The sequence below is a fragment of the Onychostruthus taczanowskii genome, unplaced genomic scaffold, assembly GCF_017590055.1.
Source record: "Onychostruthus taczanowskii isolate IOZ18803 unplaced genomic scaffold, ASM1759005v1 scaffold13, whole genome shotgun sequence".
Taxonomy (NCBI): Eukaryota; Metazoa; Chordata; class Aves; order Passeriformes; family Passeridae; genus Onychostruthus; species Onychostruthus taczanowskii.
In genome coordinates, this window is record NW_024498462.1 from 11,510,735 (window position 1) to 11,527,480 (window position 16,746).

General features: G+C 44.9%; 1 protein-coding gene across 2 annotated transcripts in view; it reads right to left on the reverse strand.

Moving 5' to 3' along the window:
• HDX (highly divergent homeobox) overlaps nucleotides 1–16,746 on the reverse strand; it is a 35,941-nt gene that overhangs the window by 19,006 nt on the left and 189 nt on the right. Inside the window, exons 2-5 of one of the 2 annotated variants that reach the window (XM_041396611.1) lie at nucleotides 13,020–13,165; nucleotides 8,796–8,942; nucleotides 5,795–6,913; nucleotides 1,965–2,018 (exon numbers count right to left, since the gene is read on the reverse strand). In XM_041396611.1, coding sequence (XP_041252545.1) covers nucleotides 1,965–2,018; nucleotides 5,795–6,913; nucleotides 8,796–8,942 — 1,320 coding nt within the window. In that variant the 5' untranslated portion in view covers nucleotides 13,020–13,165. The remainder of the gene's footprint in view (nucleotides 1–1,964; nucleotides 2,019–5,794; nucleotides 6,914–8,795; nucleotides 8,943–13,019; nucleotides 13,166–16,746) is intronic. The other variant, XM_041396612.1, reaches the window with a different exon arrangement.

Sequence of the window (16,746 nt, forward strand, 5' to 3'; positions counted from 1 at the left end):
AGCCTGGAGAAAAGGAGGCTCAGGGGGGACCTTGTGGCTCTGCACAACTCCTGACAGGAGGGGACAGCCGGGGGGTCAGGCTCTGCTCCCAGGGAACAGGGACAGGAGGAGAGGGAACAGCCTCAGGCTGGGCCAGGGGAGGCCCAGGAAATCAGGAAATACTGGATATCAGGAAATATCTTATCACTGAAAGGGTTGTAAAGCATTGGAGCAGGTTGCCCAGGGCAGGGGTGGAATCACCATCCCTAGAAGTGTTCATAAAACGTGTGGATGTGGCCCTTGGGGACATGGTTTAGTGGTGACCGTGCTGACACTGGGCTGACTCAATGATCTTAAAGGTATTTTCAAACCTCAGGGACTCTATGGTTAATGAACAGGCACCTCCACATCCTTGAAAGTTTAAAATTTATGCCTTCTACAGCTGGGGTCAGGTATCCAGCATGACCACAATGCCCAACAACCCCCCAGTGCTGCAGGCAGGGACCAGCATCGCCCCACTCCCAGCCCTGTGCTCCCACTGCCAAATCTGAGCTGGCTCTGGCACACACCTGACCCCCAGAACAGCACTGAACTCTAAAAACAACCTCAGCAGCAGGATTTGTACCTGTCAGGTCACACACCCGACCTGGATTATCTTACAACTGGATACTGGCTGTGGGAAGGAGGGGGAAAACCTCCCCATTTAGCTGTGAAACTCTACCCAGGACACTCCCCAGCTCCTTGGTGAGATGCTCTAAAAGGTCATTAAGTGATAGAGGGGATGAGCCTTCCAGAAAAGAGCTGCATTTTAAAAAGCCTCCTCAAGAGAATTAGCACTTAGGAAAGAAAGAAGATGGATTGAGCACAACAGGATTTGTACAAAAGTACCAGTTCCTCTGGGAGATGCTCTTATAAAGTACTCTCTGTACAAAAAGAAGTAAGTCATTGTACCAAACTCTGCAGAAATTGGAAGTGCTTCAGCTGAGACCCAGAAAAAGTCTGAGAGAAAACACCATTAATGTGATGGTCCTTAGACTCCTACTTATACAGGAAACACTGTCACATTCACACTTTCTGAAGACTAAAGAACTGAAAATAATAAAGGAAAAAGTTCTGGTTACAGCAGGAGAAAGCAAGGAAAGGCTCTTCCATTGTCTAGACCTCACTGCCCACAGAGCAGGCACTGCCAGGGCACTGCCAGGACATTGCCAGGACACTGCCAGAACACTGCCAGCTCCACAGACTGGGGAGTTTGGTTACCATGACAGACACTTCCCCAGTTGCTGCTTCTGACAGAGCTGGAGTGACAGAGCAGCCCCTGAAGAACCTGGCTGTACCATCCCACCTGAGGCTGGATTTGCTGGCAAGGAGGCAGAACTGACACCTCTTCAGAGACAAGATGGAAATGCTGAGCACTAACTAAACCAAAGAGTTGGGCAGTTTTTTTTTTTTTTCCCCCTGACAAAAGCTGTTTCATACCTTGTGTTATGGCTTGGAGTTGTCTGTGAATTGAGGACATCAAACTGGCTGATTCTGCTACTGTGAAATGACATTTATGTGGATAAAATTAGACTTGATCAAGTTCCTACAGCCAGCACTGACTAATTCTGTGCATGTGCAGAGAAGCTGCAGAGGGAGTTACTCTCTTAAGCATTCAGTTGCCTCAATTAACAACCACTTCACTTTCAATATAAAAAACACATTCTGAGCTCCAAACTCTCAGTCCTGATCAACTCAGATGTTGTGTTTGAGCCAAGAGCACGATTCCTACATGGGCATCACCTCACACTGGATTACAACCTTGACCTGCTTTTAAAGATAGACATCAACTTTACCCCAACTGAAACACTGCACCTGCAGAGAATGTTTGTATCAAAGGAAAAAGGGAAAAATCCCACCCAAGGTAAATAGAACTGACATTCCAAAAAATGTTCTTTTCATTGTTTCACTTGATGCATTAGATACTTAAAGGGAAATGTACTTACTGCTCTTTTTCTGGAACAACCTGTAATCCAAGGCACAGTAAGGTTTCCTGAAATCTGTAGAGGGGAAGGAGGAAACAGAACAGAAAACAAGAGCAGTTTAAATTGCTGTGAGAGCCAATACTGAGACTTCAGCACTGTGCATTCAATTCTGACACCAATGTCTGCAAACAGGTTCAGACTGAAAACCAAAGTGACACTCACCTTTACTGCCAAGAATAAAACATTGTTTCTTTGGGTGAGGGTAAGATAACACAGTGACAACTTGGGTGTTTCTGTACTTTTGGTACCCCAAAACTTGTATTTCACAACAGCAGTTTCCCTTTCCATCTGGCAGGATGAGCAGACTGGAGTCAGACATGGGCTGAGGACTGAGCTGCCCTCACATCTTTTGCAATTACTTCACTTCAACTTCCAGAAGAAATGCTCTCATGTTTGTCACTGAGCTGTTCATTGTCTCATGTCAAAGATTTGAGTACCAGCAGAAAAATTAGGGATATCAGGATGGAGAAGGAAGGAGAAGAGCTGTGAAGGCAAAGGAGAGCTGCTTCCATTCCTATTGCTTCTCCATCATTCCCAGAGGTCAGACGCTTTCCTAAATAAACATCTCAGTGCTTTCCCTGATCATCTGAGGTGTGCCATAGCCTGGAATATTTTAGGCACATTTAAAATTCCATGTTCACCTTCTGCTGCAGACAAGCAATGCTTGAGAGACCAAACACAGCTCTGGAGAGATCAATCACCTGTGAGGAAAAAACCTGTGCATTTCTGCTGACTGACCCAAACTGCTCTGAGAGTTTCTGTATTTGCAGAGTTCCTCACTGATGGCTCTTGCACCGTGAGCACAGCAAGCACAGCAGCCCTGCTACAGGTGGCTGCTGTACAAGCACATAAAACACTTTTATTCTTCAAGCTTTTTTTATTCTTCAAGCTTTTAGCTGGAAGCACTTGGAGGTCACCCAAAGTCAGACACTTTCTCATCACAAAGCATAAAGAGGGTTGAGGGGGGCTGGAAAGGAGCATCCTCTCCTCCAAGGGCCAGCCTGCATCAGGGTTTGAGCCTAAAATATTAATTTCTTCACTGCACACACACATTTTAGAAATTCTGTTTGTCTGTTACAACCCTGTATCCCACACAACAGCTTCACACCACAGAATCCACTGCAAAGGCACCCTGAGGAACAACCCAAGTGCCTCCTCTTCACTCATTTAAACGGGGCTATGAAAAAAAAAGTGATTTTCTATAGGAATAAAGCAACATCTACATAGCAGGGAGTTAAGGGTTGCTGGGAAGACAAATACACACTGACAGGGATGAGGCCAAAACCAGCCAAGCTCATCTCAAGAGAACCCCCTGGAAGACAAGGTGCATGGCACTGCTCTGAGCTGCCCTTGTCAAACAGGCACCAGGGCTGGGCTTGGGAACAGAGTAAATAAAAATACAGGTTCTTGTCCCTTAGGGATGGGGGAAGAAACCAAGACTAAATCCCAGCTCAGCCTGGAGGACAGCACAGGTAACCTCTCTACTTCAACACACTCAAAGTCAAACTAAGATAAGCAAGTAGGCTGAAGAATTTGTTTACTGAAACTGCTCAGGCATTAAAATTGATCACTTAATTAAATTTAGTCTTAAGTTACACTAACATGAATTTGATTAATTGAACCAGTAAGGAAGCTATAACTAATTGCTAATTAGATACCCCACCAATATATGACAGTAATTGCTTCATCAAAACATGAATCACACAGTCCTGACTTTGAAGAAGCATCTGCTTGGATGTTCAACTACTCCAATAATCATTTAGCTCAGGTTTAATCTATTTTTAAATTCAAGAAGATTTCCTCAAGTTTAAGGATTTTCATCTCTGTGCTGATGGATAAATTAGCTAAACATGGGCAATAAAATTAACATAAACTGACTTCAAAAAAATGAAATGTCATCCTGTACAAACCTAAAAGGATTCAAAACAGCACCTTAGAAAGTCTCTAATACCCCGAAGTGTCACCTCAGGGGTTCACAGGGTGCAAGCTCACAGCAATAAAGGAATTAACTGCATCCTGCTCAGCTTTTCCAAGGTTTAAAACTCTGGAATGACAAGGGATATATGACAGAAGCTCCCTCCATCCACAGTCCAAATCCAAAGAGCAGGGTGTCTGAGACAGGCATGGAGGTCAGCTGGGGTACAGATGAATTCCTCACTTATCAGAAAAGCAGGTGTGTTGTTACAACAGGGAAAAGTAAAAAAAAAAACCTAAAACAAAGTTCCAGAGATCTTATTCTGATCCATAAAACACCACACGAGGAGATAAAACATCATCTACCATGAACTGTTCTAGCTCTTCAAAAAGACTCAATTCCTACCCCATAAAATCCCAAAACAGTTATTCTTAATTTCATTTTTAAAAAAATTAAAATAGAAGGAATCAACCTCTCTGATGCTTTTTCAAGAGTGAAATAAAGAAATATGAGCATACAGCTGATGGAGGCATCAGTTATGGATTTCCCTTCATGAAACTTTATAAAATGTCCTCAACTCAATCATAAGCACTTTTACCAACCCTTTCTTGGACTGATCTGCACATTTACAGCTTTTCTTCTCCTGTGAAACTGGGATGGCAAAAGTAAACAGCATTTCAGGAATTCTGTAACCAAGTAAGAAAAGTAACAGCAAACACTGAGAGACTGTGTGAGAGTGAAGGAGAGAACAGCCCATCTGACGTGCTATCTACTCCCCAAATTTACCCTCTGTCCATCAAACTTCGGTTTACCCAGAAAAGTAATAATTCAGGTGAAAAGTGGCTTGGACTCAGAAGCTTTCCTTCAAATGGTCACAGGAGATAGGAACAAGTCAGGAAAAAAAGAAAAGAAAAACTAAAAATGATTCACAAAGTCTCGTTCTCTATCCTGGTGAGGAAAGCACAGGAAAAGCTGATAGGCTGTCGACATGGTTTATTTTCAGGATAAAATAAAAAGGCAATAACAGGCAAATGCATGCAGGTGACACACACAGAATCACATTCTGTCAGCCTTAAAAGACTTTTACCTGTGTCTCCAGGCTATGTCATGCCAGATGGTGTAAAAATCCATGAAAAATACCAATCTGGATGTTTCCTGCACAAGTATCTCTCCCCTTGTAATATCAAAAACTAAAAAAAAATGTGTCAAATGCTGCAGTTTCTCCTAAACATCTTTTAGTTCTTCAATGATCTGCATTTAATTTCCCCTCAGTATCACTAAAGGGATTTTAGTACAGGAAAAGGAATAAAGAGATTGAATGTAAAACTGATTATTTGTATTAGATGCTGTGGGAAAGGAAGCTGAGTTAACTCCATCACAGGGGATCCTAATCCCTGACAAAACACAGACACTGCCACCTGCACAGGGGGTACAGGATTCCAAGCTGACATCAGTGGGGCGAGCAAATGCACAAATGTCAGCAGGAAACCATGTCTTGTGCCACGTGTGATGTGTGTCCACAGGGGAACACCTGAGGAATGGCCATGGCACGTGCTGGAAAGCCAGGGCAGGACAACACAGGCTTGAGCAACCACCAGCTCATGGGTATGACCCTCCTGCAGCCAAAATTTAGCCCTGGAATCCATGAATCCTCACTGATCTTCAATATATGGCTACCAGGGGCTGGCTGGACAGGCAGAAGTGCTACCAGACTGCAGTGCTGCCTGCACTGGGTTTGAGAAGGAATTATCTCCACTGGAAGGCAGAAAAGGAGCACAGCCTGCAGAAAGGTGAAGCTATTGCTTAATAGCCACCAACAGCATTTACTACAACCTCAACTCTGAGGTTTGAAGACAGAGATAAACTGATGGATTACCTGGTAATTATTTTGGTTTTGTGACAGCCTCAGTTGACTTGAAGATGTAAAATGAGGAGAAAAGGTACTTCTGGCTGCGTTGGCAGGGTTATAAATCGTGCTGGACGTTGTGTGCAATGAGGTCCGTGCAGGCAGGTGGAACTCTCTGCTGTGGTACAGGAGATTGTCAGGCCCATCCCTGGCACTGCCCAGCTGTGCCCCACAGCCCCCGCTGCGGCCCGGCCCGGCCGCGCTTTGGTTGTCCCCGCGGCCGGAGCCGCTGCCCTCACAGTATCTGGAGTAGCTCTGGATCTGCGCCCCCATGGAGGCCAGCTCCTCCTCGCGGGCGTACTCGTCATCCACGTCGCCCGTCTCCATGGCGATGGACAGGCAGCTGCCCTCCAGCGAGGGGGGTTTCTGCGCCGCGCTCCCCGCCACCAGGCGCTGCGGCTGGTCCGTGACGGCCAGCGAGAACACCTCGCGGATCTCCAGGTTCTGGGTGCCGCACGCGGGGTCCCTGGGGTGAGCCCTCGGCCCGGGGGGCGCGTGCGACGCCAGGGCCGCGGGCTCGGCTTTGTGCAAGCGCTGGCACGCCAAGGGCTCGGCCCTGCAGGGCCTGTGGCAAATCATGGGTTTCTGAGGTAACACCAGCTCCGCCGTCTGCACCGAGGAGCTGCCGTAGCTTTTCTTCGTGTGACTGTAGATGGAGTTTGCAGAATTGAGCACGCTCGTTTGCCTGGATAGAATAATGGTCTTTTCCCCCACCAAGAGGGAAGCGTTTTTACAGTGGGGTACCTGCCGTCCCAGAGGGATGTGCTGCTGCTGGAAGTCTGCGTCGCTCTTGCCCGGGAGCCGCGGGATGGAGGTTTTGTGCAGCTCTGCCACGGAGGCGTTCGTGTGCTTGGCGGCTCCCGGGCGGCCCGAGGAGCTGGCAGGGCTGTAGATACCAGTCACTATCACGTCGTTGTTAGAAGAGGTCCAAGAGGACTGCTGGCTTTGGGATCGAGCAATATTTACCACATTTCTCACTGCTGCTTCCGGGGGCACGGAGGGAGTGGCAGGGGCAGTCCCTGGGGGGGTCCCCCCAGATTCCACGGCGATCTTGCTGCTCATCTTCCGCCGCTTGTTGCCGACCCACGTCTGCAAACAACGACAGCAACCACACCAAACACAAAACGAGGTGTCAAAGAGGCAGGAAAAAATTAGCAATTCCATTTTTAAGCAGGTCTGATGACATGTTAAGTGCTCGAGTTGAGATGTAAGTTTACAAATATGTAAATCATGTACTGATTATGCAGTGAACATGACAGGGTGGAAATACAGGCCTGAACAATACAGGGTAGAGATCCAGGCCTCTCCTCTTTGGGATCCACAACTCATACACAGGACAACCCCAGCCTCAATTCCAAAGCCCTAGATTCTCAAAAATCTTGAGACTCTTGTGCCTCCTGTCCTGAAGTTATCCTCAAGATTTATTTCATTGACACCACCATGACTAATTTCATACAGCAAAAAAAACCATCCCTGCCATACACTATTCTACTCTACTAATTTTTTGTCATATTTCACAAAATGTCTAATTTGAGGCACAGTTTGTAATGTGCAGTAAAATGTCAGTTACTGGTCAGTTTTGCCTCTGCTGAGAGTCCCATTCTCCTGACCAATTGTATTTAGGGAATTCATGTGCCTATTACAATCCTATCTGCAAGTGCCAGCTGCAACTCAAGTATCATTTTGCAAAGAACTAATCACTGACCAAGAGTTTCATAGGATAAACACAGAAAAAGGGGCATTAGGAATAGCAGAAATGATGGGTGTAAAGAAGAGAAAGGTAAGATCATCCTAAAATGTGACATATGCAGGACAGACATTGGATCTGTTTCCACTGCACTTCCTAAGTAAGAAAAAGCTGCAAATCAGGGCTCAGGAAGGGAAGAAAACAGAAGGAATGATACTGGATTGCAGGAGGGGAAATGGAGAGGGAAAGGAAACATGAAGATGGAGAGAACTGCAAGGAGAGGGGAGCTGGGCTGCCTCCTCTAGGACATTCAATCAGCACAAAAATAGCAAACCAGCCCGGGCTGCACCATCAGCATCCAGATTCCTGTTACAACTGCCTGCCTGCCCCAGGAGCCTGAGCCCCTGGCTGACTTTCACAGCTTCTACCACCTCCAGCTGAGAAAGAAACTTTTAATGTTTCCAGAGTGTTCTGAGGGAGGGATCGAGGTAAGAATTTGGGAGCAGGGTTGTTATTGTCCATGTGCCACTGTTAAACCAATTAAAAACCAACCTAGACTGGTCCCACTTGCTCCTCCTCAGTGTCCAGTGTCACAGCAGCTCCTTGGAGCTCCACTAGCCTTTGTTATTTTTCCATCTAATGCCTCAGGATTTCTATTTCTGCGCTCTCTCGGACAACAGCCATTTTGTTGTCTAGTGTTTCACAAAGGGATTATTATTTCCCTTTCTGTGGAATTCATAGACTCTGGAAGAGCTCCTGTTAGCACTGGGACATTCTTGTTTTATAGGAAAAGAATGTCCTCACTGTGAATAACCACAAAGGACCACAATATTTATGATTGTGATGTAGAATACAAATGTGACAGACTGCATCAAAATAAATAGTTCCACAATTGTTACCCCCAAATATATTAATTTATAGAAACTTATTTAGCTTAAAAATAGTTTCTTAATAACATGACCTTGCTCTGATACATCACACAAAGCTTCTATAGGGCAAGCCACCCTATAATTTAATAAATAATAACTTAAAAAATCCCAACTAAAGACAACAAAAATCACTCCTTGTGCAACCCAGGCCCCTGCTAAATTCAACAGTCATGTGAAGGTATTTCAGTGAAAACAAACTCTAAATAGGCTTGCTGGGTAAAAATGAATGTCACACACACACACATTGAAGTCTGATTTAAGACAAGGATAAAGTTAGAGACTCCAGACCTCTCTATATTTTATGTAAGGCAATGAATGTGTATGCTTAACAAATTTGGAAGGCCTCAGTACTTACCCTGACCACGCTGAAATCCAGTTTAGTTTCTTGTGCACACTGTAATATGAGCTGAAAGCAATTTTTACTTTGATTTGTCATTCCATTTTCATAGTAACGCTGTAATATCCTTTGTTGTTCTACAGTGAATACAGAACGCAGATTCATCTGAAAGGAAAAGGAGATACTCTGAAAGCTGGGGTGGAAACTGTAACTGTGCAGGAGGCACAGGCTCTCATTTGTGCCTGTGATATTACTGAGGACTGACATGTTTTCTCTACAGAACCTTTTACCAACACTGCCTGACTTTCCAAGAAAGCCTCTTGCAATCAGTGTTGTGACAAGCTGAACAGGTGAACTGGATGTTTGGAATAACAGTGACTGCTTTGCACAAATAAATAAATATTACATGGTATTGCTAAGCCCATGAGGCTCTAGTTTGACAGAGAAAGTTTCTTCCTTAAAAATGTAAATGAAATAAAGGCATTAGGCTAAACAAAGAAACATCTGCAGCTCCAACATCAGCAGGTCTGTTTCCCATCCCTAACAACAAAAAACAGGTACAATTTGGTATAAAATCAAGGTGACTGTCTGACATGAGTAGAGTTTCCACTGTCTCCAACTTCAGCAATTCCTGCACTCCACAAGAGCCTGTCCTTCTGCTGTGTCAGTACTGGCACTTCCAGCTGCAAAGTCACAAGGATCAAGGACCAAAGACCATTTGGGGAAAATCCCCAAGGAAGGGCTTTGGGCAGCCCTGGTGCTGCCCACCCAGTTTAACAGAGGAGGGACACCCATGTCCCAGGCTGAGAAAGGCTCTGCTGCTGTGACACCTCCTGAAGGCTGGAAATCTGATTTTTAAGAACATGTAAGGGTTGTTTTCCTGGGATATAACCAATACTGGCTTCGCTGGCTTGGGATGTGTTCCTGCTCCTTGGTGGTGCTCTGTAACAACAGCAGTGGTGAATAATGATGGGCAGAACATTTCAAAGTTCCAGCAGCAAAACCCCCATTTCAATGTTACAGCCTATTTTATCCAGTTTTCCTAGTTACTGACCCCCACTTCAATGTTACAGCCTATTTTATCCAGTTTTCCTAGTTACTGTGTTTAATTCTAATTGGTTAGGAACTTTGACACTCAATTCATTGGTTAGAAGGTGCTTGTGTGTGCACAAGCTGAGGCTTTCTCTTTACACAGGTGTTTACATTTTTTCTTTGTGGATTCTCACAGGATATACTTCTTATTTTTCACAGATGCAAACTGCCTTCTTGCAAGAACAGATTGTTATGCAAACTGATTCCCATTCTTATGATTCTTTCTCATGGGAACTTAACAGGCTAGCTGTTAATTCAGCTGAAATAGCAAGGGCTGATTTTACAAGGCCTTTCTTTTATAAGGTTCTACCTCTACACAACAGTGCTCAGGAAGCCAACCAGGGTAAGGGGCCCAGGTTCCTCCCAGGCCAGCAGCAACTTCTCAGGTCAGTTTCCAGCACTGGGTCCTCTTGAGTTTCACTGTGAGGAAACAAGAGGTGGCCTGGACAGGGCAGCACTTTGATGAACACATTAAACCAGACACTGCTTTATGTGTGAAAATTCATGCCCTGGCTTGGGAAAGGCAAACACTATTGCCAATATTATCAATATTACCAAGCGCACAACGTGTACTAATGGCAAACTGGAGCTTGATGCTCTTGTTACACAATCTACACAGGCAAAGAATGCAATCCTCTGGGCAGATATCAGAAAAGAAGAGCTTCATCATCCCAGATTTCCAAGGCAAGGGCGTTTTTTTTGTCCCAGACAGGAGGCCACAAGCTGAGACAACACAAGTGCCAGCCAGGAACAGCCTGCATCCAACGTGGTGCCTTGGGAAGCAAAAACGTCACCAGCCACAAGTTATTTTAATGCAGTATGTGCATCATAAGAATACAGAATGAACCAAAGGAGAAGAAACCTGCCAACATCCAGTAGGAAAATAAAGGGGATGAGGGAACCCTTTGTAGCCAAGCATTTTTGAAAATTCTGAATGGAAAGGAGGAGAGGGGAGATCTACCTAATCTTTGCACAAGAGCTGCTTCTAATATAAAGCAAATAAAATTATTAGGGGCTCAAAAGCATAAGCAGACATCCAACTGCTTTCACTTTATTCTCCAAGATGATTATACTAGTAATGGTAATGGATGTTAAGAGTTCAACAGGCCTGTATAAAGAAAGAGACTGATATCTAGAATTTCAGTAAAATGCTTGACTGCAGAGTTTACTTTCCTCTCTATGTCAACAGGCAATAGAAAAATCAGTAATTACCAATTTGTAAAAATTACCATTTCTTTGAAATAACAGATAAAATAGGAGATGATTTTTCAATCACATTTTTTACCTCTGTTCTCAACTCTTATTCCCACTCTCAACCCAGTGCATTATTAAACACAGCACCAGCTGCATTACAAGTCAGCTGTGCCCAAGTTCTGCCTCCCCCGAACATTTATTCAGTTGCAATCAGAGCTGGCCAAAGGAGACTCTTGCTCTGAATAATCTACTCCTTAAAGAAATTTATAGCAAGCAACAGAGGAGACAATTATTAGTCCATTAACAAATCAATAAAGTTCATAATAATCTACTTTCTCATGTTGAGAACTGCCTTCAGATCTCCCATGTGGATACACAATGACAAGGCCACCAAATGATTTACATCACTTTGAATGAACATAGAAGAGTTAATTTTGCGATTCTTTTTCCTCCTGCACGATTGGCAGGCCCCAGCTTCCACTCCTGCCTGCTCCTCTTTCAGTACCAGTGCTCCTGGATTATTTAGTGGAGCTCAGTTCCCACAAATGACCTCATCAGAAACAGTTCTGAAAGTTCCATCTTGCCAGATCCTGCTGAAGTCACCCCAAAGCTCCAGCATTTCCACACTCAGGCCCATCACAGCACGCTCTGCAAACAGCTCACCAACTGCAGTGAAGACTCTTCCAATGGCAAGATCAATTTTTAAAACCAGACCTGCTGACCTGCGAGGGAAGACCCATGTCAGGTCCTTGACAAGTTTTTTAATTATGTGGATTTCTGTATCCAAGGTCACTTCTGTGTTAAAATACTTTCATTGTTGCATTTGACATCTGTAATTTAGATAAAGACAGGGTGGAGCATTTTGATTAAATCACTTGAACTTCAGATAAACCCTTGAGTATTGCATGACAGGCTTGGCCCAGCAAAGCTCAGGAGAGGTCATGCTCTGCTTTAATAACTCATTTTTTACAGTGGATTTTAATCACTCATGAACTACACCTGCCAACCAAAGTCCTGCTAAGATTACTTGGTAGCCTCTGCCTTGAATCCACTAAAGCAGAACTCAAAGGTTTCCTGCAGAGACCATTAGAAACTGATTTAAATAAACAATTACAGGATCCTCTAGCCACAGAGTTATGAACTGAGTCATAACTGCAGTTTACATTACAACATCTTCAAACAAGCAGGTGAGATTTATTAAAGCTTTTTGTGTCATGGATATACCAAATCTTCAGTCAACAGACAGTTCTGTACCATCTTCCACTGATTTCACACCAGTGTGAAGGACATCTGGCAACATTCTGTCTCTGGCAGGTTCAAAGCTCTCTCATTAATATTATGTCACCTGTAAAGTGCAGATGGAAATCAGTTTGCCATCAGCAGTTCTTAAGCGCTGATTCTGAGTACCTAAAGCAAGTAGCCTCTGTTGAATAAACCAATTGATAGATGTTTGGGAGCTCCCCTGGAAAACCACGGAGTCCAGAGCCATCCCATTAATCCAGGAAGAGCTGGATTATCTCTGCATATCCCACCTGCACAGGCAACAAGTTCTGCTCACTGGCTGTGCCTGTCACACCTGGGAATTTACCTACACAGAGTATTCACACAGCTGTGAGAACATAATGGTACTGTCTCTGAGACAAATTAATGCAGGATACATTCATCAAAGGACTACACTGATTATTTTTGGGGGAAGTATTGCATGTTCAGCATCAGTTTTCATAATTAGAACAAGAGATGAGCTCTTACATTTTCTTTAACACGGGAAGTAATTTGCAAAGTGTTAAAATTACTGAACATCGAGGCAGCCACATCAGTGTGAAGGGAATCAGCAGGTCACACACCTTCATCTCAGACTATTATTCAAAACAACCTCACCAACTTCTAAGGAAATAAACTGCCCTTTTTCCAATCTGTGCACCTACAGAGCACTCCACTCTCTTCAGGATTTCTCACCTTTGTCTTGAACCTCAGACTCCAAGTTAGAAATCCACATGGATTTTTATCATAATTTCATTTTGATCTTGACTTGCCAAGCTTAGCAAACAAGCATGTGAGCTTTTGGGAAGCCAGGTGTCCAGCTGGTTGGCAACACATTGGCACTGAAAAGAAAGTTTGTTACAGAAAAGAACTCTGTGAATTTAATTAAAATCAGGAAAAGCATTGCGCAAACAAATTCTATGAATGTAAGTTGAATTCTCACTTTAATAAAAGACAGAGGTGGCAAAGCTGTATTTAAGGATTCAACATCTGCCTGCTCTAATAAAATAAAGCAGCCTTAGCCAAGTGTGTTGGTGTCTCTGACAGTGCAGAGAATAACCCATGACAGCTGAAAAAGCAGATTTTCCAAAGTTTCCCTTGCCCCTGCTACTTGTCCCAGGCCAACCAACACTGGTAACTCTGCACTGCCGTGGTCTCCCACCCCTCAGCCTCCTGTGAACCCAACAATATAAAGATGTTTTTTCACTGCCCCTCTGAACTGAACACTAATTTAAAAATCTGCTCATTGTAAGACCCCTCTGCTATGTCGTGGTTTGGGAGGTGTAAATGGAGTCCAAGTGCTGTCAGGCACTGGGAGATCCCAGGCTGTGACTGAAAAGGACAAAGATGGGAACTCCATGGCCTTCAGTTTGTGCCAAGGACAATGCCATGGTCACCCTGTGACCGCCACTGGCTCCTCAGCAGATGACATTGGAGTTGTTCTTACAGCTGAACTTTTTCAGGCCTCTTTAGTGGTCTGAGCAACTTCTCTCCAGTATTTCCCTGCCATCCCTTCTCTGGGAAGGAGTGGAGAGGGGACAGCACGCAGAGCTGCAGCAGAGCTGGCTCCTGAAGCCGTGGTTTGCCTCATGGAACAGGTACTCAGTGCCCAGTCCCAGGGTCTGCTGCAAATCCAGCCCTCCCACCCCACTCACTTCATCCAACATTCCAAAATCAGGAATCCCTCCAGGGAAACCTGGTGAAGCCAGGTCATTCCTTTTTAGCAACTAATGGAAACAAGTTCCATGTCAAGGAGTGCCACAAAAGAAAGAACAACTATAAGGAAATGGGGGAAAATAATGTAATCAAATAACTCAGGAGTTACTGAGCTGTTCTGCAATTACTTGAAAGATCTGGGGGGAAAAATGAAGAAAAAATAAAGGAGCAGCATAAGAAGGAAAAATAATTTCTGCCTACATTGTACAGCAGTATGGCCTTGGTCTCCAAAAGTCCTTAAATGTTTGGATTGCTGAATCAACTAAATATTTACAAGGTAAATCTTTATGCTAATACTAATTAATTTGGAAAATAGGAAACAAACCCATAATTACACTCACTTCAAGGAGCAACAGAAACTAGTCTTGGCTGTCAAATAAATAATAAATAAATCAATTAACTCAAGAGTATAAGCCACCAGGAAGTTACTAAGCATAAAAATATTTATGGCATAACACATTCTAAAACTGTCAGGGATTTACACAGAGTGATAAAAGGAAACAGTTTCTGAGAGTTTTCTTTTTTAACTTCAGCTCCAAAAAGGCATTTTCCTAGGAAAAAAGTCACCTTAAAAAAACTATTTCTGTTTTAGTCTCTCCATCTGTAAAAGGTACAAGAAAATCAGCACACTCCCAATTTATGGGTTTTTTTTGTTCCCTCCACAGATCTCCAGTGGCAAAAAATAACAAGTCTTAGTGCCAATATAAATCTAAGACAAAACTGGAACTATGGTAAGAAAACTACTACAGACATAAATAAAACAAGACTGCAGTAGTGACACTATTCCTCCAGCTTTAGAAACTTGGACTGAAATCATCTTTCACTTTCAATGGCCGCCAAAAACTCACCATTCTTTGCACATCCCAAATGGAAAGAAAACAATCAACCAACCAACCCCCCAACTTACACGCTATGTGGAGATACTGGACACACATCAAGCAACAACCTTTAATAATCTGAATTTGTAGGTTGGTGCCTCTTTCCTACACAGGCCAAACCAGTTACAACCACTCACTCCAAGGGCAGTGGATGAGGCCGATGCTTTGGTGAGTGTAATGTACACACCAGCTTGTAAAACTACTTTTAAATATCCGTGACTCGCAGCATAATTGCTTCCCTCTCCACTAAGTACAGAGTTTGTAGGATTGTATTACAGCCCTACCTATAAAATGCAGCCCTTTATTAGGGACAAATTAGACAGCCCTCAGTAACTTAATAACATAATAACCCATGACCACAACACTGCAGGTTTATGCATCCCATCCTGCTTTACTGATGCAAATGAGACTCCTGACTGCAGCTGGATTAGCCACATGTTTTAAATAAACCATGTATGTGTTTTATAAGACTGAGGTCAGAAAAAAGGGAAGAAGCATTAAAATACAGTGTTACTCTGAACATATGAGCTGCTTCAGGATTGCAGTTGGGAGGACACAGCAGTACTTTAGGTGAGTTATGTGTGATGTTATCCATAGAACGAGAAACCCCAGGCTAAGAGGGCAGGGGACATGGCTGGGGACTGCTTGGGGCAGTGAATGCCACACAGGCACTTCCAGGGGTGAGACCTCCAGGACAACACAGCCAAGGACACGTCCTCCTCCTCATCCTCAAACACCTGAGGGACAAAAGCGTGCCGGCACAAAGCCTCCTGTCCAGCCACTGTGACTGGCCGTGCCTGGCACCACAGCAGGCCGATACCATGGAGTCACAGAAAGGTTTGGGTTGGAAGGGACCTTAAAGTTCATCTTCTTCCACACCCCTGCCAACACAGACACACTGAGCCACTGGGGACACCGGGGCACTAAGGACTGAGGCCGTGACACAAGAGAACACAGTCTTAGGCTTTGCCAAGGTAAGTTTAGGTTGGATGTTAGGAAGAAATTCTTCATGGAACGGGTGATAAGACATTGGCAGGGGCTGCCCAGAGAGGTTTGGAGTCCCCATCCCTGGTGTCCAAGGAAGGATGGAGGGGGCACTCAGTGCTCTGGGCTGGGGATAAGGTGGGCATGGGGCACAGGCCGGACTCGGTGATCTCAGAGCATTTCCCAGCCTCAGTGATTCTGGGATTCTGTGATTGACACACCGGGGAATCAGGAAATTAGCAAAGACAGGACATGTGCAGGATCGACATTACAAACAGCTCCTCCACAGAAAGAGTGCTCAGACACTGGAAGGGTCTGCCCAGGGAGGCGGCAGAGTCCCTGTCCCTGAAGCGTTTAAGTACCACTGGACGTGGCACTAAGTGCCGTGCTTCAGCAGCCAGGGCGGTGTTGTTTCCCAACCTCAGTGATTCTGGGATTCTGTGATTGACACACCGGGGAATCAGGAAATTAGCAAAGACAGGACATGTGCAGGATCGACATTACAAACAGCTCCTCCACAGAAAGAGTGCTCAGACACTGGAAGGGTCTGCCCAGGGAGGCGGCAGAGTCCCTGTCCCTGAAGCGTTTAAGTACCACTGGACGTGGCACTAAGTGCCGTGCTTCAGCAGCCAGGGCGGTGTTGGGTGACAGGCTGTGCTGGGGATGCCGGGGTGTCTCCCAGGCTGTGTGACCGCGGTGTTTCTGTCACTGTCACGTTCCTGTGCCCGCGGTGTTTCTGTGCCCGTGGCCGAGGCACCCGCGGCTGAGGGGCCGCTGCCGGGCGCGGCGCGCACGCGCAGAGCGGTCCCGGCCGGCGCAGGCGCGCGGGTGCCCCTCCGGCGCGC